Source organism: Cupressus sempervirens, chromosome 8, assembly GCF_028749045.1.
Source record: "Cupressus sempervirens isolate cs-2001-9-10 chromosome 8, ASM2874904v1, whole genome shotgun sequence".
In the NCBI taxonomy this organism is placed as follows: Eukaryota; Viridiplantae; Streptophyta; class Pinopsida; order Cupressales; family Cupressaceae; genus Cupressus; species Cupressus sempervirens.
Genome location: NC_143125.1, coordinates 410,354,207 through 410,380,839, shown reverse-complemented (window position 1 = coordinate 410,380,839; position 26,633 = coordinate 410,354,207). Strand labels below are relative to the sequence as shown.

The following is a 26,633-nucleotide window of genomic DNA, read 5'->3' as shown; positions in this document are numbered from 1 at the left end:
TATGTTGAGGCCATAGATATTGAGGTAGTAAGTTCTATCTAGGTTGTCGATATGTTGAGGCAATTTTTTTCAGGTTACATTATTTTTGAAATATCTCATGTACCCCCATGTACACTTAGTTGAAAATCAAGTTCATTTTAAATTTATTACAATTCTGCAATTTTATTGAAATGAACTTCTTATGATTTATCTATTTTTTGTTTCCTCTCCTTCAAGAGATTAGATTGACTGATGACCATGAAGGAAATTCAACATTTTTAAAGAAAGCTTGAAGGAGATGTAAATTTTTATTGATTTTACCATGGATGTTGTCTGCCATTCACATTATTGCTGCAACATTTGGCGGTTGTTTTCTTTCATCAGCATAGGATTGTTTTACTTTCATTTAGACAAAGAACCTTTGTCATTCTCTCAGTATTGATTTTCTAATTTTCTTGGATAACTTTATAAAATTTCACTTTCTGAAGATTGAGATGATTGTTTGGTGGTGTATGGATTAGTTTTTTGTAGTGATATGTTTTTTTTCTGTCTTTTAAAAATCTAGTCTTGACACTTGCTTCATTCAATTTGAATCTTGACTAGATGTTATGGTTAATAACTTATTAGGGAGCAATATGCAAAGATGAAAGCAGACTGTCAGGAAATGGATTCATCTGTGGGTAGTGGTGTTGTTATGACCACACCTCGGATAAATCAAGATGGTAGTCCCATTCGGAATCTTGATGGTCTCACAACAGGAAACATCAATCACATGCCACATGCACATACAGGTAGGTAACTAGATTTTCAAGAGGGTTGGTACAACAGAGGAGCTGAAATTTCTGGGCTAAGTGGTAATTCATATTTTTGAAAGAAATGTTGGAACTACTTATGCAAATTGTGATTTTTCTCTGAAAGTAGATAATCCATACCAGCCAGTAAAACAAAGTTTGGACCAAGTAGATGATAGTCACAAACTGGACAGCAACCATGATGATTCAGGAAGTGTCAGGTGTACGAACAAGGATACAATTCAGTGGATGCTTCTCTTACACCAAATAGGTAACTCGAACATTCTCCCCGAGTTGAAATAGAAAATTCCTTCAAATCTAATTCCTTAAGTTTTCTGGTGCTTTTCTGTCTGGTGTCTATACATGATTTTAGTACTTACCTAGTGCATTGGATCTATATTCCTATCTGTGAAATGTATTTGGAATCCATATAGAGCTTTTTAAATTGCATTTATTGTTTTTAACAATATTTTCATTCAATGTAGACGATAATTTAAAATTACGAAGTCATCCCAACTTTTAAAAGAACATAGGAATGGTGTTTTATTTTCTGCATGCAGAAACATTCTTAGAGACATGCTCCCCTCACATGCATTTCTTTAGCAAAGCAGTCAGCTTGGAACTTACCTGGGACAGATGCTGCCTTTGCTATCTATTCTCTGAGACCAGAATAAATTGTCTCACAATTGTGTCACCATTGGCTCTCAACTAGTATTTCTCCAATTTTCTAGATGGGGGAGATATGGGGATGTGTGAAGATTTCAGGGATGGAGAAAAAATTCCTGAATTTTAGGGACAGCTTTTCAAATATGTTCAACAAACTAAAAGCAGCAGCAGTTTTAAAAAGTACATACAACACACTGTGTTTTCAACGATCATCCTTCTCTTTTTCTCTTTGTAAGGTTTATCTAGCTTTTTTCCCCTTAAGAAGTCAACTTTTTATGTACCAAATAGAGCAGATTGTGCAGTCCGAAAAGGAGACATCCTTTCCTAAAAGGAGACATCCTTTCCTCGTCCCTCAGTTACTGGGACATTGGGATTTCTCTCAGGCATCGACAGGCATGTCCCCCTGGAACACTGCTCTGATTCATTTATTTGCTTGAAGCTGCCAAGCACCTGGTTTTGGACATTGCCAACTTTAATTTGGATTGCCAATTTTACGAATCTTGTTTGTCTACCTCTAATGTTAATCCTTTTCTGTCTGACATACATAGTTTTCTTTACACTCATTCTGTCTCACATGATAAGTTTCATATGATATTCTTTTAATTGACTAAAAATCCTCTAGTTGGGTCTATAGTGATTTTAAGTGACTTGCTGGATTCAATAAAACTCTAATAGTTAAGAGGGATGACATCCTAATGTGAAAATTCCAAGCTTGGGTCAAATTAGTCATGACGGGGAAAGTTTAGGCAAAAACATGCCAGTATTTGCAAGTATTGTAGACCACAACTGACCAAATTGTGTACTATTTAAGCACCAGACATCCTGAAGATAGCAAAATCTCACTAGTTTACATTTTTTTCCTGCTGGTTTTGCTTCAGTTCTGTTTTCACATATCCAGATATCATATGATTATAATGCATATTAAAATTACCATATGGCTTTGTGCTTTCAAAACATATAATTATATAAATACTCATTTGTGATAACCTTTTAAGTTTTTTGTTACATCTTTTCAAAATATATTATTCAATATAATTATTTATCCATATAGGTAGTCTGGAGCATATTAGGTGCATATTAAAGGCTTAAAATAAAATGTGCAATACTAATAAACCATCCCATATAGTCCTAAGAAAAGCTGATTTGTCTTTGTACTCAGAAAAATAAAATTTGGACGATCTTGGTTCAAATTCCAAGCACAAATTACACAAACTCAAAAGTTGTGGTAACTCCCCATGACCATGATTAATCCAGAAACAAGTTCTCTTTCTTTAAGCATTATATTCAAATTGAAAATCATCGAACTGAGAGGGATAATGGAAATATATCACCTGATCTAACGAGTCTCTCACCATAGAGGTACACTCACACATTGTAATCTCTCCTTCTGGTAGTCTTATCTCATGGTACACAACTTCACACGCACCCAAGCATAAAAAATACATGAAATATGTTACTAATTCTATGCCTAATTCAATGTATCTATTCATCCTTGACTCATAAACATTGGTGCAGTGCAAGGTGTCCTTAGAGGTGATGGATGCTTCTTTTGAAGCAATTTACCTACTACCACATATGTTGTTATATTATTGGATACACTTTGCATTGCATATTCAAAGCTCACCTTAACACAATATTCTATACCATCAAACAGGATTTTTCTTACATTTATTATTTATTAACATCATTTAGGGACTTCAAGAACACCATCTCTATTACGGAAGTAATTGGTAAAATACTTGCTTGTTATTAATAGAGACCGAAAGGTCAATTTATACAAAAGAAGAAAACAATGTTTCTGTAGGAAATGATCGTAAAGAATAGAAACATTCTATTCTAACAGAGAAAGCTAAAAAATGAAAGCGAACTAAAGCTAACTAGATATTTACACTAGATAAACCATTAACTAATAATAGATGACTATCAATTATTGTAATACCCTCCTTGAATGGTTAATCTATCTAGAACACCAAGTTGTCCTCTGATTTGACAAACTTATTAGGACCAAGAGGCTTGGTGAGAATGTTTGCAGCTTAATCTGTGGTAGGAACATACTACAAATCTATAGTCCCGTCTTCAACCAGTTGTCATATGTAATGACAGTGAACATCCACATGCTTGGTTCGTTCATGGAAGACTAGTTTTCATGCTAACTTGATAACGCCTTCGTTATCAACAAATAGAGTAGTCGGCCCTGTTGGTGACATCTACATATCCCCAAGCATCCGACAAAGCCAACAAATAGAGTAGTCGGTCCTGCTGGTGACATCTGCATATCCCCAAGCATCTGACAAAGCCACACAACTTCATATCCTGCCCTAACAGTCCCTCTGTATTCGACCTCTGTAGACGAAAGACAAACTGCTTGTTGCTTCTTATTGGTCCATGTGACTGCACCGGATCCCAAACTAAACATATATCCAGAAGTTGACTTTTTATCGTCAATAGAGGCTGCCCAATCTGAATTTGTGAACCCACTGAGTTTAGGATTAGAACTTCGAGAGTATAGAAGTCCATAATCAGAAGTGCCCTTCATATAATGAAGAACACGTTTTGCTACCATGCAATGATCAACCTTAGGAGCTGTCATAAAGCGTGAAATATAGCTGATTGCGAAGCTGATATTAGGCCTAGTAGCAGAAAGATAGATGAGGCTTCCTACTAGTTGCTTGTATGTAGTATCATCAACGAAAGGAGAATTAGACTTTGCTGATAACTTGAGACCTTTCTCTATAGGTGTAGATGCAGGCTTGCAATCCTGCATACAGAATTTGTCTAACAAGGCCTTGACATATTTAGAATGGCAGATGAATATACTAGAAGACTGTTGCCAAACTTCAACACCTAAGCAATAATGCATGAGCCCAAGGTTAGTCATATCAAAAGACTGGCGTAAGTTCTATTTGATTTCCTGAATCAAAGATGCCGAGCTGCCAGTGATGATCAAATCATCCACATAAATAACAAGAAGGATGATGTCACTGTTAGTAGTCTTCATGTACAGATTTGAGTGTGAAGAAGTTCTCTTGAAGCCTTGATCACTAAGGTACTTATCAATTTTTATATACCATGCCCAAGGGGCCCGCTTCAAGCCATAGAGGGTTTTTACCAATTTCAGAACCTGATGGTCTTTACCAGCAACCTTGAAAACAGGAGGTTGTGTCATGTAGACCTCTTCATGGAGATCACCATTCAGAAAAACACTCTTGACGTCCATCTGATGAACCTTCTAGCCAAACTGTGTTGCCATGGCTAGACTAATCCGATGGTGCTCATCTTTACAGTAGGAGCAAAGGTCTCCTCACAATCAATATGCCCTGACACTGAGAAAAGCCCTTTGCCACTAAATGAGCTTTGTTACTTGTCCAAAGTACTATCCGATTTGTATTTGATTTTGTAAACCCATTTGCAGCCAATGGGTTTCTTCCTTGGTGGAAGATCATAAAGGACCCAGATGTTGTTCTTCAGTAGGCTCTAGTGTTCAGATTGCATGGCCTATTCCCACTTTGAAATTTCTTTAGCCTTGGAATATTTTTGCAAGCACACTATGAATGTTGGCCATGAGAGCAAAGTTAACAGAATTTGTAGTCTTGCTCTTTTTCCAAGCAGTTCTCCCATCAATGAGCTCATCATCACGAAGATCAACAAGTGTCTTAGCCCACGACTTAGGTCGGATAGGAGAATGACCAACATGACTATCAGGAGATGCATGATGATCAGGTTCCTCGTCAGAAGAATCTGGATCAAACTCAGGTGAAGCATCTACAAAGCGAGGTGATCTTGCAGGAGAAGCTAGAGGTGTCTATACAGGTATCACTAGTATAACTAGAGTTGCAAGAGCTACTAAAGCCCTCCCATCAGGTGGACCTAATGGAAGCCGAACTCCCAAATCATGAGCTTGCATAGGTTGGTTGGTTGGATTAGGAACAGGAGAAAAAGGCATGAAAGGTCCTCGCTATTCATCAAAGACTACATCATGACTATAGATGAGACGAGATGTCTCAACATCGATCAGACGGTAGGCTTTGTGAAGATTGCTATACCCACCAAGAATGAGTTTCTGACTCTTGGCATCCAACTTGGTGTGTGACGCATCAGGGATCCAAACAAAAGCAAAGGAGCCAAAAACCTTCAGGTGACTGATTCTGGGCTTGCGACCCGACCAAGCCTCTTCTGGAGTTTAACTGTTGATCGCCACTGCGGGTGACCAGTTCAACAGATAAACTGAAGTGTTAACTACTTCTATCCAAAATTGCTTCAGAACATGTCTATGTTTGAGCATGGATTGAGCCGTCTCGATGATTGTCCTATTCCAACGTTCAACTACATTGTTCTATTGTGGTGTGTGGGGTGTGGTTAACTGGTGTTTGATGCCATGTGTATCCAAGAAGATAGAGAAAAAATTAGAACAAAATTCCCCCCCCCCCATTGTTTGATCTAGGAGTAATAATAGGTTTCCCAGACTCTTTTTCAACTAAAGGCTTAAACTTCTGAAATACAGGAAATGCATCTGATTTCTTTTTAAGGAAATACACTCACATTTTTCTATTGAAATCATCAACAAGCAATAGAAAATACTTGGACCCAAGAACAGGAGGAGTGGCCATAGGGCTGCAAATATTGACATGTACAAGCTGAAGTACCTGAGAAGCTCGCCATGAGTTGCCACTAGTGAAAGGTGTGCGATGTTGCTTCCTAGCCTAGCATGCGTCACAAAATCCAAGACATTGAGTCTGAATCTCTAGCAATCCAAGAACAGGCTCATCTCGAGCAAGCTGTGAGAGATAATGCACATTTAAGTGCCCATACCGCTGATGCCAAAGTGTGCTAACTGAAGACTGTCGAGCAGTCATAGCTAAGTCTTGAGAATCACTAGAATCAGTAAATTTGAAAAGACCATGATTCTCAGACCCACTGCAATAGTAGACTTAGTCAACCGATTAGTGATGGTACACTGATGTGAACTGAAGGTGACTGCCAAGTGTGGAGAATGTCACAGCAATTGACTTACTAAGAGTTGATTTAGTTCCATCCTTGAAACGTAGTACACATCAAGGAATATGAGATTTCTCCTAATAGATTGAATTTGAACATTGCCTTTATCGACAAACGTGTACTCTTCTCCACCACCAAAAATTACAGAGTTTGAATAAGGCTGGTAGTCAGTAAATCAGTCTCTGCAATGAGTGAAATGATAAGAGGCACTTGAATCAATGTACTAGGTAGATGACTTCACATGATCTGCAGGTCTTTTAGCCATGAAGGTGTAAAAGGCAAATTCCGCTTGCTCAGTGTGCTCTATATTGTTTGCTTTGGGTTGTGAACTTGATTGTTTAGAATGTACAACTAAGCGTTTCCAACATTCAACCTTCATGTGTCCAAACTTGTGGCAGTAGTTGCACTGAATGTTCTTTTTTCGAGAACCATCTAATGCTGGAGTAGAAGACTTCTGCTAAAACATGCCTTTATCTTTTTGAAAGGATTTTGCAGCAAAGGCTTGCTCTATGGAGGTGGAGTTGGAGCTGCTACCGAACTGTTGTTTCCACTGATCTTGTTGAAGCAACAGGGTGCAGAGATCAATGAACTCCAAATCTACACCAGAAGATGTGATGTTGAGAGTCTTGATAAAATGCTCATAGGACTTTGGTAAACTTCGAAGAGTGATAACCAAAATATCTTCTTTCTCCATCTTGCGACCGATGGCAATTAACTGATTATGGATTTTCTGAATCTGATTCAGGTGTGCTTGAAGTGAGGTGCGCTCATCCATGACAATAGAAAACAAAATGTTTTCCAAAAAGAAGGCTCTGCTTTTGTCAGAAGTTTCATGAAGACATTAAGATGTGTCTAGATCTTGGCAGTTGTCTTGCTGGATAGAATCTGAGAAAGCTGATCATTAGCCACGGATAATTTGAGAAGCATCACTGCCTCTTGATTATTTAGATCCCATGTATCTTGATTAGGACCAGGAGAGGTTAGACGCTTTGTAACACCCAAAACAAGTTGATTGGTGTTCCGATATTCAAAAATTGCGATGATCCGCTACTTCCAATTCCCATAATTTCGACCATTGAATTTGGAGTTGTGCTCGAGCAGAATGTTTGTTAGAGATGCCATGGCATGTTTTTCAATGGAAAACTGTGAAAATTTTCGAAGACACGTTCTTCGAGGCAAAAAAAAGAAGAATAAAAAAAAACGGAGAGTGGCCTAGAAGAGAGCTCAGAAGAACCCAAAAGGAATATGCTGTCATTTTTTAGATCCACTGGCTCAAAAATAAAGGCACAAAAATCGAGGTACCTAGAGAAAACAGACAACCTAGTTGAGCTCTCAAAAAACCCACTAGGAATCTCTGATCAAAATATTTTTTCGAGTTCAGAAGTTAGGGTTTTGAAAAAAATACACTTGGTGGCCATGCAGGTCAAAAACAACAAAAAAATGGTGTTTGTAGGTCAAAAAATGCCCGTTTTTCTTTAGAACTGAAGCTTTTTTGCATGGACAGTATAGACAAGGAAGAATGGACACTAAACAAGCATATTCTTCACCCATTAAAATCGCGATTTGACAGATGCTCGAAAAAACGTGAATGGATGCCACGATTTGTCAAAAAACGGCCTCAACAACAATAGACGTGATCTTTCAAACAGAACTTTGGAAACTTGAGATGTCTGAGGACGAAAAACTTGTGATTGCTGAGATGGAAGTTGTGATTTTGCAAAGGAGTTCAAAAATTGCGAGTTGCAGACGTGTCAAGTTTTGAACGAGAGAGAAGAACGTGCTTTTGTAGACATTGGTTTTAAAAAAATCCTAGCCAATGTTAGGTATATTTGAAGCACGTAAAAAAAACCATGAAAGACTAGAAAAAATTTCAAAATATTTGGAGTAGATAATTTTGGAAGAAATTAAAGTTCATATGTCTCTAGTCAAGTTGGAAGGAGATAACTCTTTTGAGGTAGGGACAAATTTTGAATCCGATTCAAATGATTATTTGTTGGGGCTGTCTGATGAAGTGAGCATTTCAGAAAGTAGAACTATTAAGCAGTCTAAAGCCAAATCCACTAAGGATAACCTTGGTGGCCAGAGATCTCGGGATCAAAAATCAATTCAACAACTTTTGGAGGATGTTGGCAACATAAAGGGGCAACTAAGTTTCGATCTGGGAAGAGACTTGTTTTCTCTTGGGGAGACATGAAGATCCTTAAGTGGAATCTTAGGGGTTGCAATGCCCCTAATAAGGGACACTTGATCAAAAGAGGCTTTGATTAGGCGAGACCAGATGTCATTTGTATTCAGGAGACAAAATTGGATTCGAAAGGTGCTGCTGGAATTTGGTGTTAGACATAAATGGTTTGGTTTCTTTGCGGATGCTGAGGGGCATTTGGGGGGGTTGGGCATCTTGTGGAATCTCAGTATGGTGAAAGTGGAGGTGATTTCACGAGCTAGGTATTGGCAATTAGTTTAAGCAAGTTCATTTACTATTAATTTTACTGGCTTTTTAGTGAATGTGTATGGTCCTTACCAAGATGAAAGATAAGAGATTGGTTTGGGAGGACATCTCTAGGTCTTTGGGAGGTTGTCTTTGTCACACAATGATTTTAACAGTTGATTTTAATGCTACTCTGCCTCCTTTCGATAAAAGAGGGGGTGTGGGACTTTGAGTAGAGTTTTAGATGGACTTTCATCACTTTGTATCTACTAATGGTTTGTGGGAGGTGGTTGCTAGGGGGAGTCTTCACATGGACCACAAAAGGATTGTGTTTTCAAATATTGCAGAAAAGCTTGATAGGTTTTTCCTTGCTAGGAATTGGAATGTTTTTCCATTTGTCTTTGAATCTGAGATCTTGGGTTTATCTGGATTTGATCATTTCCTAATGTCATTGATTCAAAAAGATGGAGTTCCTTTGAGGTGGTTATTTAAGATGAAGAAAACATGGTTAAGGGAGCAAAAACTTTTTGAAATGTTCTCTCAATATGGCCAACTACTCCAAGGGAGGATGGGAACTTGTCTTTCTAGTTTTTCAGAAAACTAGAATTTATCAAACAATAGTTAAAGGCTTGGAACGGGTTACACTTTGGCAATATATTTAAGGAAAAACATACCCTAGAGGGACAATTGGAAGCTCTCACTAGCAAAGTTTTGCTAGATGTAATGGATGAAGTGGACTTTTAGATAGAAAAAGGATCTTTTGAGAAGGTATGGGGAGATTCTATAGAGGGAGGAGATCTGTTGGCAACAAAAATCTCATGAAAGTTGACTCAAGCAAGGTGACAAAAATACTAAATTCTTTCACAGTTCAGTTAAGATTAGGACAAGTATTAACAAAATTATGTCTGTTAGACTTGTAGACGATTGGTATCTGAAGAGGTGAACTCAATTAATCAAGAAGTAGTTAAATTGTTGACCACCCTTTGGTGTCAGGATGGGGGGAGGGAGGACAAAAGCTACATGCAAGAGGACTTTTTGGGGGTTGTTCCAAATTTGGTAAGTAGAGAGGACAACCAAATGTTGATGGAACTGATCTATATGAAAGAACTAAAAGCGTCTATTTTTTGGAAGGAAGGGGATAAAGCTCCTAGTCGCGATGGGTTCCAGGTTTTTTTTATTGGAAATTTTGGGAGGTTCTAAAGCAAGATTTTCTTTTGGTATTGCAGGAATCATGATCCAAAGGATTCATCTTGAAGGATTTTAATAATACTTCTGTTCCTTGGATCCCTAAGTGGGAGAAATCTGTATCGTTTGAGGATCTTTGGCTCATCTTGCTTTGTAATACCATCTATAAGATCATTTCAAAAGTGGTAGCAAACAGGTTAAAAAAGGTGCTGGAGAAAGTAACTTCCCCAAAACAGAGTGGGTTCACACAAAACAAGATCATTGTAGACAATATCATTGTGGCCCACAAGGCTATTCATTTGGCTAAGGCCAACAAGAAACAAAGGATGTCATAAAATTGGATATCTGGAAAGCTTATGACAGGATGGACAAAAGATTTCTTATTGTGGTGCTTAGGAGGTTTGGGTTTGCAGAAGAATGGGTGAGATGGATAAATAACAAGATTTGTTCTTATCTTGCTTCTATCTCGGTCAATGGTAGCCCTCAAGGCTTTTCTGAGACTTCCAGAGGCATTCATCAAGGGGACACTATATCTCCTTTTCTTTCTATAGTACTAATCGAGGTGTTGGGTAGGACTATTTCTAGGAAGAGAGGTTTTTGGAAATGAATAGAGATTACCAGAGGATTGGATTTGCATCTCATTCTTAGTTTGCAGATGATGTTTGTTTGGAGTCACTTCAATGCAAGAGTCATAAGTGATGAGACAACCTTTGGATTGTTATAGTTCGGCCACTGGACAGAGCATCAATTGGAACAAATCAGAAATTTTCTTCTTCAATACAGGGGTGGGATTGCAAAGGGCTATTGCTAAGCTTTTCGAGGTTCGCATTGGCCAACTCCCAAGTAAATTTCTTGGTACTCTCCTATTTGCTGGTGCTGGTAAGGCGAATCTTTGGAAGGAGTTGATTGATGGTTGTTTGGTAAAGATGGAAGGGTGGAAAAGTAGGTGGCTCACCTTGATGGGGTGCATCCTCATGCTGACATTTTTCATTTCTGCCATGCTTATTTTCTATGGCATGCTTTAAAGTTCCCTGCAAGGTCATTATGATTAAAACTATTTAACGAAGGATGTGTAAATTCCTATGGAATGGAACTAAGGAGCAGGACAAAATACCTTTGAAGGCTTGGGACAAGATTTCTGGTGTGATTCTTGGGACGGGCAACCGGCCTAGGATCAAGACTGGATCTCCCAGAACATTGTGGCAGCTTCAACACAACATTGGGGGGAGAAGGTATGCAGTTTTATCGACACAGATAGTTTTGAGGTCAAGCAGGATGTTAAGTGGAAGGATCTGGGCACCCTTGGATTGTTTGAGGAGGATTACAACACTCTTTGTTAGCATTTTGAACAAGAGAAAGGTCATAAGGTGAAGGGATCGGGATGAGGTCAAATGGTGTGGGGCTAAGAGTGGTCAATACTTAGTCAAGATTAGTTATACTTTGTTGGCGAATGAGAACAGGAAGGTGGAATGGTTGAATTGTATTTGCTGGAATAAATTTTGTTTGCCCAAGGCAGGTGCCTTTTCATCATCTAAAACACATTTGCAATCCTTAGAAAGAATGAATCCGAATCCTTTTTGTAGTATTGGCAGTGCCTTGAAGACTGAAAAGAGAGGATAAAAGTATCCGATATTATATCACAAGATTCCAATAGAGCTGAATCTTCTGAGAAATGGGAGGAATTGGATGTCAATGGGGGAGAAGTGTTTTAATCTGTGTATGATAAGAGTCATGCCCAATCACTAAGTGTTGCTACTGCTGATCAACTTGATCAGAACCTAAATATGAACAATTCCATTATAGATTGAGAATCCACACTTTTCAACTGAGACTAAAGAAATAGAAGCAACATGACCCTATCTTAGAACAAAATCTTAACAACATCAAGAACAAGCAAAGACAAATGAATTCAGAAATGATGGAGTTGTTAGGATAAAACTAAACTTATATACAATGATTGCGAATCCTGGAAGACAAAATCATATGAAGCTGTAATGGGCACCCACCAGTTATAACTTCATGAAAGACTTTGCAAGAAAGCTCTGATACCATTGTAATGGGCACCCACCGGTTATAACTTCATGAAACACTTTGCAAGCAAGCTCTGATACCATTGTAATGGACACCCAGGAATGCCCAAAAGCTGAACCAAGGCTGAAATTATATTAATGCTGAGAATGCTGCAATCAATTACAAAGAGATGTATTCCAAAGGCCAAACCCTAAGGGAATGACATCTAGAATGTTACAACAAAGAATGAACGTCCTCTATTGCCAAAAGAAGGGAGTGTGATTCACACATCCAAGCTCTTATCAAATGCAAGTCATAATCATCCCATAATCAACAATAAAACTTTCAGCCCTATTTATCCTTTTCTTCATCCTTTTGGAAGGAACTAAAACATTAATTAGTTGCAAGAGCTAGAAGCTTCCTCCTTCCAATAATTAATGCATACCCTAGAAATTCCTCCCTGGCAATAATTAATTAAATCACGAGAGGCTTCCGTCCTTCCAATTAATACATACCCTAGAAGCTACTCCTTTGTAACTAAATTAATTAAATACAAAGTCACCTTTAATTTTTAGTTGAATGACTTTATAAGAAATTAATTTAATTGCTTGTTATCCTCCACTTAGACTTTGGAGAACGTGAAGGCCAAAAGATGGGATCATTACAAATCCACCCTCCTTGAAATTGCTTGTCCTCAAGCAATTAAGTAACACAATTGACTCCAACCTCCACCTGGATCCCAATATGTGATGTCCATATGGAAGTTAAACCAATTGCAAACCCGCATCATCAGGACCACCCCCTGTAGCCTAGCATTCAAAACTTGTGCTGATGAAGTCAGAATGTCACCATAAGGCAACTCCATAGAAGATCTATGAAACGTCTTCTTCCCTGTATCCATCCACATAATATATATTCGACTGGAATGCATATTATCACCATCATGCATTGAAAAAGATGTAGCTGCAGGTGAACCATATTTACTCATGCTAACGGTATTAACAATAGGTGTTGCCACATCGAAATATATGGACATAGGAACAACATTAACTGCTGCAACAGAAAACTGAACTGAATTTGTAGTTGATGAAAACTCATAATCATCAACATGTGTAGCTTCATTAGAAAATACATCAACCACTGCATTTATACCATTAAACTCCTCATTGGATGGTTCAATTGACACAGAAGTGGCTGCTGATATGATAGTATCCAAAAGATGGGATCATTATAGAAGCAAGTTCCGTTAAAGCATTGAATGACTGTATCGATAAGGAGTGACCCTTTGTTGATAGATGACCCAGGCCTTTCAGAAGTTTTCTGTTGTATACAGATGGAGCAGCGTTCAAGCATATTAGACACATGTGTTTACCGCAGGTTTTAAGAGACAGGTCAGCAGATTGGAGGCAGCCATGTGAGACAATAATCCAGATCAGCATATGCTTGGAAATTGAAATGGTAAGAACCGTTCGAATATATGCAAGAAGGAAGTGGAATACATAAAAGACAATTCAAACGCTATCACTTAAGGATATTGCTTTTAACTCTCTGGCCATCATAGTTGCCAGAAACGTGACGGGGAAGCCCCATTTCATGTTGTGACGTGCGAAACGGGTTTCTTGTCGCACAACGGCTGTTTCTGTGCTGTGTGGGAATAAGGTTATAAATTTAAGAACTATTAATAATATTTGTGCTGTGCGAGATTAAGGTTATAAATAAAAAAACCATGAATATATTTTATAATGTGCATAGAGAATGTAACAGGCAGTGAAGTAGTAGTTTTAGTTTTGTTAAACTAGTTTTAGTGGTTTTAGTTTTAGTATTGTTTTAGTGTGTAAATGAAGTAACAGTTTCAGTCTTGTTAATGAAGTAGTAGTTTTAATTTTGTTAATATTTGGAAACATAGAGTGTTATTAATGAAGTTTCTTTTTAAATTTTTTAAGATTTTATAAAATCTAGAGAATTACTTTAGTAACAGTCAACTATTAGTTTTTTGTGCAATTGAAATAGTAATTTATTAATACAATTTAAGATAGAATTAAGAATTAATTTCTAAGAAATAAATTAGTTTGGTTATATATATAATACATTTCTTTTACGCAACCTTTCAAATTTTCGTTTCTCGTCAAGTTTACGTTTCTCATTTCTCGTTTCTGGTAACATAGGCCATTAACATCAACAGTGAAATAAACAATAGAAATGAAGTCCACATCAGCAATGAGAAGAAAGCCATGCCTGATAATAAAGATAGAAGCATTCACAAATATATAGACGATCTTCTGAAAAAAGAGATATGACACGATGTTAAGCTTCCATCTTTTCTTCATTAAAAATCCCCTATATATTGGGGCCATGCTGCCCATATAGCCCCACATTCAGAAATTCATAAAAAATATTCTTCATTCGATAGAAGCTGTAGAGATTTAGGATTTTGGAAATGTATGCGGAAGAGGGAGGATAATATACACCCAATCGAGCAATAAACAAATAGAGGAAACAAACAAATCTGTCAATATTAAATAGTCATCAAACTGTAACCTTCCACGATGGCATACACGGAATGACAAAAGTATATATTTGATGAACAAATACATGGAGCCTGAATAAATCCATTAAAAGATTAATAATATTCATATGCCAGAATCCAACATTGGCAGGACTAACATTATCAAATAGTGATTATCAGATGGATGCTGTCGGGAGTCTTCGAGTTTCAATTCAAAGCCCTAAATGACGGAAATAGTAATTAGCAACAAAACATAAAAGCACCGCTAAAATTAGAATGAATATTTCCTTCACTAAAAGGTTGCAATTAAAATAATAAAGTAAAATGCCTTAAATTACAAAAGTGCAATTATAATCAAGGAGAAGATATTTTTAATTTTAAAAAGAGATATGGCTTTTCTTTTGAAAAGTCATGTCCTCCTTTGGATAGAATATAAATAAGAGATGTTTGAAATGAAACAACAAGATATTGGAAGAAACAATACATTACATCCAGATTTTTGTAAGGAGGAATAAGGAGTATAAGACATGACTTGTAACTTAAGTTCAGATATTATATTTTAATGATGAATGAAAAGTCTTTTTGTTTATATTTATTTGAGACAAAGAGATTAAACTTATAGTGTGGATTTGTCCTTTATGATCAGTAAGAAGGTTATTGAATTATTCTAGAGAAGGCTTCTGTTTTAGATTTTGTTGCCGCATTCTTTGTTCAACAAACAGGGATAGTGTGAAATATACGTGTATTTCCTCGTCTTTGACTAATCGAGCTTCCCACCTAAGAAGTTAAATTCCTTTTGGATAAACATAGAATTGCATATTGAATTTATCTCTTGCAGAGCACAAGAGTAATTGCTGATATTTAAAAATAAATATTGTCTCATAAATTCTACATAATAATCCTTGTTGTAGTTGACTTTGTTGCCCAGATAAGCAGAGGCACCGGTCTTTTAAAATCATTGAAATATAGTTATTGGATTTATAGTTTAAGTCAGAAATCTAGATACTTCCTTCTTGCAAGCATCTAATTAATTATTGATAACCTTACTTGAATATTCAATCAATTCAAACACTCAACATTCAACTTTATTTTGATCGAGTTCAAGGACTTTACCAACTAGAGAACTCAAAAAGTTAAAATTCGCAATAGAAAAGCCATTAATAAGGGTTTAAGGTGAAGGTATACCCAACAAGGTATAGTGAAGCCTGAAGTGCAAAGGAATTTGAATTATTCTTGTTCATTGGCCTGAACTGATTTGGAATCCTATTGGAGAATTGGCAAGCTCTTGGATTTCCAATTTGTGATTTTGGGAACCAACACCTTCTATCATGAAGTAATTGGTAAAATACTTTCTTGTTATTAACAGAGACTGAGAGGTTTATAAATACAAAAGAATAAAGCAATGTTTCCTTAGGAAACGATTGTAAAGAATAAAAACAATCTATTCTAGCTAAAAGAAAGCAAAAAATGCTAACAGATAACTATAGATCAGTGTTACGGGACTCGGACTCGCCTCTGACTCGGAAAGTCAAAATCCGACTCGGACTCGGACTCGGCGACCGGACTCGACCAGGACTCGGCAAAGACTCGGAAAATCATACAAGTATAATAACAAACTTTTGAAGGAAAAAATTGAATAACATAATATAAAGTTGAAGATTTAAGATTTAAGATTCAATCCTTAATAGATTCTTGACATGCCACATCATTTTCAGAATTCATATACATTGTAAAAAACATCTTCCGGAAATCTCTATCTTTTAAAAAAAAAAAAAATTAATTTTTTTTTAAAAATCAGAGTCCTGGGCTCTGGACTTGCCCAGGACTCGACAGAGTCCTTGCACTCGGTGAGTCCACGTGGACTCTGCCAGGACTCGGCCGAGTCCGAGTCCAGAGGTAGATTGCCTTGGAAACATGGACTCTGCCTCGGACTCGCAGAGTCCTGGCATGACTCGGCGAGTCCTGTAACACTGCTATAGATAATTAAATATTAGAAACATTATAATATTTACAATAGATCACAAATAGATTACCATTAGCCAATAATAGATTATTATCTATTATCGTAATACCCTCCCTTAATGGTTAATCTATCTACAACACCAAGCTGTCCTTTGAATTTGACAAACTCACCAAGACCGAGAGGCTTGGTGAGAATGTCTCTAGTCTGATTTGTGGTAGGAACATACTGCAAATCTATGGTCTTGTCTTCAACCAGCTGTCGTATGTAGTGACAGTGAACATCCACACGCTTGGTTCGTTCATGGAAGACTAGATTTCGGGCTAACATGATAACACCTTAGTTATCAACAAACAGAGTAGTCGGTGCTGCTGGTGACATTTGCATATCCCCAAGCATTTGATGAAGCCAAACAACTTCACTTTCTGCCTTGGTAGTCCCTCTATATTTGACCTTTGTAGAGGAGAGAGAAATTGCTTGCTGCTTTTTACTAGTCCATGTGACAACATCAGATCCCAAACTGAACACATATCTAGAAGTTGACTTTTTATCTTCAGTAGAGCCGAATCTGAATCTGTGAACCCATTGAGTCTAGGATTAGAACTTTGAGAGTAAAGAAGTCCAGAATTTGAAGTGCCCTTCACAATAACGGAGCACACGCTTTGCGGCCATCCAATGATCAGCCTTGGGTGCTGTCATAAAGTGTGAGATGTAGCTGACTGCGAAGCTGATGTCAGGTCTAGTAGCAGAGAGGTAGATGAGGCTGCCTACTAGTTGCCTATATGTAGTATCATCAACGGGAGGAGAATCAGACTTGGCTAGTAACTTGAGACTTTTCTCCATGGGTGTAGATGCAGGCTTGCAACACTGCATATAGAATTTGTCTAACAGAGCCCTGAGATATTTGGACCAAGAGATGAATGTACCAGAAGACTGTTGCAAAACCTCAACACCTAGGCAATAATGCATGAGCCCAAGGTCAGTCTTATCAAAAGACTGACATAAATTTTGTTTGATTCCTTGATTTAAAGATGCCAAACTGCCAGTGATGATCAAGTCATCCACATAAATAACGAGAAGGATGATGTCACTGTCAGTAGTCTTGATGTATAAATTTGAGTATAAAGAACTTTTCTTGAAGCCTTGATCACTAAGGTACTTATCAATTTTTATGTACCATGCCCAAGGGGCCTGCTTCAAGCCATAGATAGCTTTTACCAATTTGAGAACCTAATGGTCTTTACTAGCAACCTTGAAACTAGGAGGCTGTGTCATGTGGACCTCTTCATGGAAATCACCATTCAGGAAAGCATTCTTGACGTCCATTTGATGTATCTTCTAGCCAAATTGTACTGCCATGGCTAGGACTAATCTGATTGTGCTCATCTTTGCAGTAGGAGCAAAGGTTTTCTCATAATCAATGCCTTGATGCTGAGAAAAGGCCTTCGCAACTAAACGAGCTTTGTACTTATTCAAAGTACAATCAGATTTGTATTTGATTTTGTAAATCCATTTGTAGCCAGTGGTCTTCTTCCCTGGTGGAAGCTTAGAAATGACCCAGGTGTTATTCTTTAGCAGGCTTTGGTGTTTAGATGTCATGGCCTGTTCCCACTCTGGAATTCCTTTAGCCTCAGAATATGTTTGAGGTTCAAACACACTATGAATGTTGGCTATGAGAGAAAAGTTAACAAAGTCTTAGGTTTGCTCCTTTTCCGAGTAGTTTTTTCATCAATAAGCTCATCATCACAAAGATCAACAAGAGTCTTAGCCCACCACTTAGGCTGGAGAGGAGAACGACCAACATTAATATCAGGAGATGCTTGGTGATCAGGTTCTTTATCAGAAGAATCTGGATCAATCTGGATGAAACTCAAGTGAAGCATCTACAAATCGAGGTGATTCTGCAAGATAAGTTGGAGGTGTCTATATAGGGATCATTGATATAACTGGAGCTATAGGAGCTATTGGAGCCCTACAATTAGGTGGACCTAATAGAAGCCTAACTCCCAAATCATGAGCCTTTGTATGCTAGTTTGCTGGATCTGGGACAAGAGAAATATGCATGAATGGTCCTCGTTGCTCATCAAAGACTACATCACGATTGTACATGAGACGAGATGTCCTAGTGTCAATTAAGTGGTAGATTTTGTGAAGACTATTGTATCCAACAAGCATGAATTTTTGACTCTTGGCATCCAACTTGGTGCGTGACGCATCGGGGATCCAAACAAAAGCAAGGGAGCCAAAAACCTTCAAGTGATTGATTTTGGGCTTGCGACCTGACCAGGCCTCTTTCAGAGTTTTATCTTTGACTGCTAATGTGGGCGACCGGTTCAAAAGATAAACTGCAGCGTTGACTGCTTCTACTTAGAACGTGTCTGTGTTTGAGCATGGATCGAGCCATCTTGGTGATTGTTTTGTTCCGTCATTCAACGACATTGTTTTGTTGTGGTATGTGGGGTGCGGTTAATAGGCGTTTGATGCCATGAGTATCCAAGAAGCTAGAGAAATCATTAGAGCAAATCCACCCCCCCCCCCCCATTGTCTGATCTAAGAGTGACAATAGATTTCCCAAACTCTTTTTCAACTAAAAGTTTAAAATTTTGAAATATAGGGAATGCATCTGATTTCTTTTTAAGGAAATACACCCACATTTTTCAACTGAAATCATCAACAAACAATAGAAAATCCCTGGACCTAGGAATAGGAGGAGTGGCCATAGGGCCGCAGATATCGGCGTGAGCAAGCTGAAGTACCTGAGAAGCATACTGCTACCGAACTGTTGTTTCCACCGATCTTGCTAAATAAGTGTGCAGAGATCAGTGAACTTCAGATCAACACAACAAGATGTGATGTTGAGAGTTTTGATAAAATGCTCATAGGACTTTGGTAAACTCCGGAGAGTGATAACCACAATGTCCTCTTCCTCCATTTTGCGACCGATGGCAAGCAATTGATCATGGATTTCCTGAATCCTATTTAGGTGTGCCTGGAGTGAGGTTTGCTCATCCATGACAATAAAAAATAGTGTTCTTAAAAAAGAAAGCTCTGCTTTTGTTAGAAGTCTCATGAAGACCTTTGAGATGTGCCCATATCTCGACAACTATCTTCCTGGGTGGAATCTGAGAGAGTTGATCATCAACAACGAATAATTTGCGAAGCATCACCGCCTCTTGATTATTCAGATTGCATATATCCTAATCAATGCCAAGAGAAGTCAGATGCTTTGTAACCCCCAGAACAATTTGATTGGTATTTCGATATTTAAAGATCGGTATGATCTACTGCTTCCAAGTGCCATAATTTCGATCATTGAATTTTGAGTTGTTCTCGAGTAGAATGTTTGTTAGAGAGGCCAAGGTATGCTTTTCAACAAAAACTGTGAAAATTTGTGAAGGCATAGTCTTTGGGGCAGAAAAATGGAAGACCCAAAAAATTTGAAGGATGACCCAAAAGAGAGCTCAAAAAACCCAAAAAGAATATGTTGCCGGCTTATAGATTTGCTGGCTCAAAAGTCGAGGCACTTAGAAAAAATGGACGACAACACAATTGAGCTCTCAAAAATACACGAAGAATTTGTAATCAAAAATTATTTTCGAGGTCAAAAATTAGGGTTCTAGATAAACCTAGGCGACAACCATGAAAGCTTGGATTTGTAGAAAAATGGAGTTTTGGAGACCAAAAAATTGTGATCTGAGGTTGCAAATAGCCAAGCTTAGGCTGTTTTTGGGTAGAGACATCAATGGAGGCAAGTCACAGCACAGTTTGTACTAGGAAAATGTAAAAAAAATGGATTTTTTTTAATAAAGAGGTTGCTGGTCGCGCGTTGCAAGAAAAAACGTCAAAAAAAATTGCATGTTGCAGGCAAAACTTCACCCTCCAACGATTGCAGATGTGTGAGCAGATAAAATGACCCTAGGCGCTCGTGTTTTGCAGAAGAAAAACGACCAGAAAAAGTCGCGATTTGTAGATTTCCCTCCAAAAAACCCAGACGCAATTTGAAGAAGCAAGATCAAAATGCGAGCCTAAAACACAAACATACGAAACCATATACGATTTTCTCAAGAACAGAAACCCTACGGGTTGTAGAGAAAATCTCAGAAGTAATTTTGAAAAATTTAAACAAATAATTTTGAAAGAAATTATAAATTTGTGGAAAGAATTTTAAGTATTGGTTCTAATACCATACTATAAAGTAATTGGTAAAATACTTGCTTGTTATTAACAAAGACCTAGAGGTCTATATATTCAAAAGAATAAAGCAATGTTTTCTTAGGAAATGATTGTAAAGAATAGAAACATTCTATTCTAGCTAAAAGAAAGCTTAAAAAGCTAAAAGATAACTACAACTAACTAAATATTAGAAACATTCTAATATTTACAATAGATTACCATTAACCAATAATAGTCAATTATTTATTATCCTAATACCTTCCATGATCATTAATCTTTAACAATCCTTGTCGATGATCTCTTGCATAGATATTCAACAATGAAGTAACTTTATCAAGTTGCTCACCATTTGTTGCTGATCTGAAAACTTAACAAATTAAAACCAAGGTTAGCTTGAGTTTCCAGGATGGGGGGAAGCATTTCCTTGTCCCAGATTTTTGAGCCATTTTTGGGGACGAGAAAGTGTCCAATTATAGAAAGTATAACAAATTTAAAATAAATAGGGAATTTTCTAATATTCATATGAAAACACGGATAAAGCATGTGTATATACTATATACATTATAGAACCTTGACATTTTAGTTTATAACATTTGTGTTAAATAGCTTAAACTGAGAGTTCACATGAAAGTCGAAGTGAAACAAATTATCAAAACTCAAACATTAATACTATGTGACAGTGATGGGATGTCCCCAAGGCACTCCACATCCTTGGGATGTCCCCATTTTTGGGATGGGTCAAATAGGACTGGGGATGTGTCCCTCGGTAACTCTTGTTGAAACACATGCCCAATATCATGAATAGCATAAGGCCCACAAACTTAACTTGGGTCCCTGATCTTGATGTTGTCACTTCCCATGTTACTAGAATTAGCAAGTGCCACAGCATTCATCACAAAAAACAGATTGACATGAACAGATTTCCACAATCCCTTATCATATTTGAGATGCATTTCTGGATTAGATTGTGTTATATAATTTTTGTATCAACATTTCGAATCACACTCAGTGATGCATCACCAGGATGAGAAGGGCTAGAGGAGATAATGATGGATCACTGAGTGTGATTCGAAACATTGATGCAAAAAGTATAACACAATCTAATCCAGTAATGCATCTCAAATTAAAAAAATGGATTATCAAAAGATAATGTTGCATCCATTTCAGGATTTTTAAAAGATTGGAAGTTATTTCCATCATCTTGTTTACCTTCTTATTGTCCCAGCTCTATACCTAAAGTCTCAACAAACTGTTCTAAATTAAAATCTTCTATTATCCTATCAAGCTTGTCTATCACTTGCTTTTCCTCATTTTCTTGGTCCTTGAGTTGTTCTGCAACATCAAGTTATTTTTCTTCTTCTATAAGTGACATTTGGGTACTTTCTAGTGAGTCCTTTGTTGATTTAAGCTCAATTGTGAACCATCAACTTTGTTCTCTTTTCCTTTCAATGCAGTAAGGGTCTGCTGAAACTTGACGGTATGATCGCTATATGAAAGCAATTGTAGGCCATCTGATCAATCATAATTATGATCCCTATTAAAACTCTTAGATTTCCTCTTTTTCCACTCTAATAATATTATTTTTTTTGCATGTAAATTTATTTGCTTCAAGTTTTAAATCTATCACTGACCACATTCAACACAATAGATGGCCCTTTAAAAATTTCATAGTACACTTTTATGAAGTTGAATTTATAAGTAGAAAATGACTTTTGCACCTTTTTAGTATTATTTAAACAAGATTTGGGTGAGATTTCTTATTATTTTTACACAATAACTTATGTTATTGTTAGTCATTACAAAATTTAAAAAGAGCATCTCCATGATTTCCAAAACTGAAAATAATCGGTCATCCTGTCACATGTTGTGTGAGTTGGGTTTTGTCTTGACTTGGTTCTTCTAGTCTTACATTCAGACATAAATGCTTTCAGAGCCTCTCATCATCTTCTGGGAGAACGACTGTGGCAAGCATTTTATAATTTTGGCAAGTTTTCATCAGCAACCATTATTTTGAATTCTTGTTTATGAAGGGAAGTTAAACAAAATGAAGGCAAGGGATTATCTGTTTGAAACAAAATTGAGGCAATTGTCTCAATAAAACCATCATTAAAAAAAAATTATATTAGCTAAGAGATATCTGGTTTTGAGGTTCAAATTTGGCAGGCTTAAAATGCTGAAATTCCGAAGTGAACTTTTGGCTATCATGTTTTCTCATGGAAGAGACATGACAAAATTTCCAGGGTATTTAAATGAATTCCCACAAACTGGCTGTGTCCTACACCTCTGAAGTGCCTCAACATTCTTAGAACCTATTATATCTCTCTTATGGGTATGATAAATGGGAGAAAAGCCTGGGGACAACTCTGTGATTTGGCCCAACACTTGGGATCTTGGGCAGGCATAAACTTTCAGAAAACTCAAACATAGGTAATGGTGAAAACAAAGTCGTAGACAAAAAGTTGAAAGGGCATGTATCAATCGCTGATGTTCCAGTGCCATGATAGGATTTGTGAAGTGAAACTAATATGAGGATCAAAATGTCAAAGTTGAAAGAATGGAAAAACCAAGGAATGCTCTAGTTTTCAAAACAAGTGATATGACTATTTTATGGGGGAAATTGGGTTCTTGACCAAAACAGATGTTCTTATTGCTTTATGATTGTCCAAAGAGTGTGCACCTCTGACTAAGTGCTACTAACAAGGTTATCAGGAATGAGATCCTGAATTAGGCATTGACATATTCCATCTGTGACAACACAATTTTGTTGTTTATTTTGGTAGCTTTCCTTTTGTGTACTATTATAATCAGTTTGTTTAAAGAAGATGAATCTGCAACATGTTAGTCCAATAATTCTTGTAATTATCTTTTAAGATGCTTTGGTGAAAGTCAAGACAATGGCACAAATATTAAGACATACAGAATAATTGAGATAGTAAGTGATATTGTGTACATTCTTGTTGCATTGCATATAAAGAATCCTCATGTTTTCAAAACAATTGAATGACTATTTATTGGTGGAAATTGGTTTTATGACCAAAACAGAAGTTCTTATTTCTTTTTGCGTTTGGTGCATCATTGACTAAGTGCTACTAAAAACTTAAAAAAGGTTACCTGGATTGAGATCCTGAATTCGGTGTTTGTATATTCCAGCTGTGACAACACAATTTTGTTGTTTATTTTGGCAACTTTCCTTTTGTATTATAATCAGTTCATTTTAAGAAGATGAATCTGCAGCATGCTAGTCAAATTATTCTTATAATTATCTTTAGGATGCTTTGGTGAGACAATAGCACAAATAGGACTTATGGAATTTGAGATATTAAACGATATTATCTACATCCTTGTTGCATTGCATGTAAAGAAATTTTGGCTCACTAAGGATATTGTTTTCGTGTGCCAGGTTTAGATGTGGTGCGAACAGACAGGACCCTGAAGTTTTACGAAAATACAGTGAATTTAGCTAAGCTTTGGGATATCTTGGCTGTGTATGCATGGATGGATAAAGACATTGGTTATTGTCAAGGTGAGCAATTAATTGACATTTGGGTCTTTAATTTATTGTTAGACATTGTATGCATGGATGGATAAAGATGTCAAGCAATAAGTCGACATTTGGCTATTTAATTAATTCTTAAAGGGCGATTTGAATGCTGGAGTGTTTAATTGATCTTTTCCTTTCACTGTTAGTAGTTTCTTCTTAGATTATGAAGTCCCCAATGTCTCTGAGCTCTTGTCATTTGTGATTTGTGAATCTCCTTAGTCTGAAGTTGTGGATAGCCTGGAGGTTGAAGGGATGTTTGTTTTTTGGTAGTTCTTAGTAAATGGACACTCATTGTTGATCACATTGCTGTAGCACAATCTTCATAACAACATTACTGTGTGCACATGCATGACACATACATTGCATGATCATATTGTTCGGGCAAATATGCCAATAATGTCACAATCACATCTAGTTAGATAACAACCATTAAATTGTGTCAACAGCCCTACTTTAGCGTTATGAATTTGATGTTATGATTTGAAAGCAAAATAATATTAAAAAGCTGTCAAGTTAATCATGGAACCAGTAAACTTGTCAAAACTTGTCATAGGTTCTTGTAGGTTTATCTAGGATGAACCCACAGGTGAAAGCACAAATTGTGGGCACACTTGCACCTGCATCAAATGAGAATCTGGATCTGAGATGGATTGTACTGAAACTGACAAGTTGCAGAACTGAACTGGTTACTTAATCCAAATATGATATTACAAATTTTACTTTACTGATATTGATGTTGATGTTCTTCTGAAAATAGGTTTGAATTGATTTTGTCAATCTACTACATTATTTAGGTGTTCTCTGTTGAATATTGATACATAGGACTTTGACACATTGAGCATTGTAAAGAAGATTCACCTCTAAAATAAAAGGTTATGCCCCTTGTTGAATACCCCTTTATAAATATATATTTATTCAACTCTCTTTTGTTTATCTTTTTTCTCTTGGTTCCTTTCTTATCATTCTCTTTAAAGTTTCACTGTTAAATCTTTTAATATTTAAACGATGTTTTAAAATTTATTTATTATTTTTTATAAATGTTATTGGGTTGCTTTATTCAAGTGCTTTTGTATGTTTTCTGATTTTTTTCAATCTGTTTTCTTTAAACTAAAAATGAAATAAAGATTTTTTTAAAAGATGTACATACCAGGTATACAGGATAAATATATAAAATATTCATTTTTGATATAGCACAGAAGCAATAATTCTCAAAAAATCCTCATTGTACCCAATTAGCCCTGAATCCTATAGCCATTCGGTTTTCTCCCTAAAAAAATCCCTATTCGTTGAAAAATCAGTGATCAATCTTTGATCCAATTTTTAATGACTTGTTTTTTTAGAGCACATTAACATCATGTTAAAATCCCTGAAAAAGGCAAAAAAAATATAAAAAATATTGCAAAAACCTACAAAACCCTAGAAAAATTCATGAAAATGATGAAACACTCAGAAATTTGGTTGATTCAAGGTGGAAGCAAAGTCACTACAGAATCGACATGAAAACAATCTATTGTTTTGCCCCTTCAGTTTTCTTTCTGACCTCTACAAAACCCTAAACAAAGGAGCATAGAGCAGTGGTAGTCATCAAATGAATTTGAAAGGGCCTCAATTATCCTAAATTATGGATGGTATGTGAGATAGTGTCAAAGCGCTAGCTAATTTGCACTAAATTGCAGCTTTAATATCACCTAAGCTCTCTACTCACCTCACCCCATGGATTATAATACAAACAAATATATAATTAATATTACACTAATCTTATAATTATAACTATTGTGAACTATTAAAGATGGCCCTTTAGCCCATGGTTTATAATTATAATTATTATTGTAGATGGCCTCCTGGTGTTTGTGGGCAGTCCCTTGGACCCTCTTTGTAGTCTTTTGTTGGACATCAATAATTTTATCGTATGTTATAAAATAATTGCAAATTATTATTGACTATTAACAGTCAATAATATCTTGCATTTTGAAAATTGTTTATAATATTATTGATAATTAAAAATAGTGTAAAATTATATTATATATGCTTAATTTCAATATATAATTTAATATCGGGGATGACCCCACAGCGTGACAGTAGCGTCATGAGCTTCATTTGTATGAGGTCAAGTGTTCGAATCTTGGTGGGTCTTTGTGTTCTGATTTACGATGGGGCCATTAGTGCCGTGATTTTCCTCCTGCCCATGTTGCTCGTTGGTCGACCGTTGTTCATGTCCGTTGGTGTGCACTTTGATGTTGACGTGGAATTCGGCTGTGAACAAATGCAGTCATTTCAGGAGTCATAAGGAATGATATGATTGTAATAAGGTAATCAGGTGATCTAGGTAGTATAAATATAGGTGTATCTAGGAGGCGTCAAGGCCTCAGCGGCCACATTCTCATTGGCAGTATAAATAT

At 36.7% G+C, this 26,633-nt stretch overlaps 1 protein-coding gene across 1 annotated transcript in view; it reads left to right on the top strand.

Annotated features, from left to right (window-relative positions):
* LOC149543009 (Ypt/Rab-GAP domain of gyp1p superfamily protein) overlaps window positions 1–26,633 on the top strand; it is a 175,483-nt gene that overhangs the window by 74,299 nt on the left and 74,551 nt on the right. Inside the window, exons 4-6 of the mRNA XM_089797940.1 lie at window positions 607–770; window positions 901–1,041; window positions 24,094–24,216. Of these exons, the coding sequence (XP_089654066.1) occupies window positions 607–770; window positions 901–1,041; window positions 24,094–24,216 (428 nt within the window). The remainder of the gene's footprint in view (window positions 1–606; window positions 771–900; window positions 1,042–24,093; window positions 24,217–26,633) is intronic.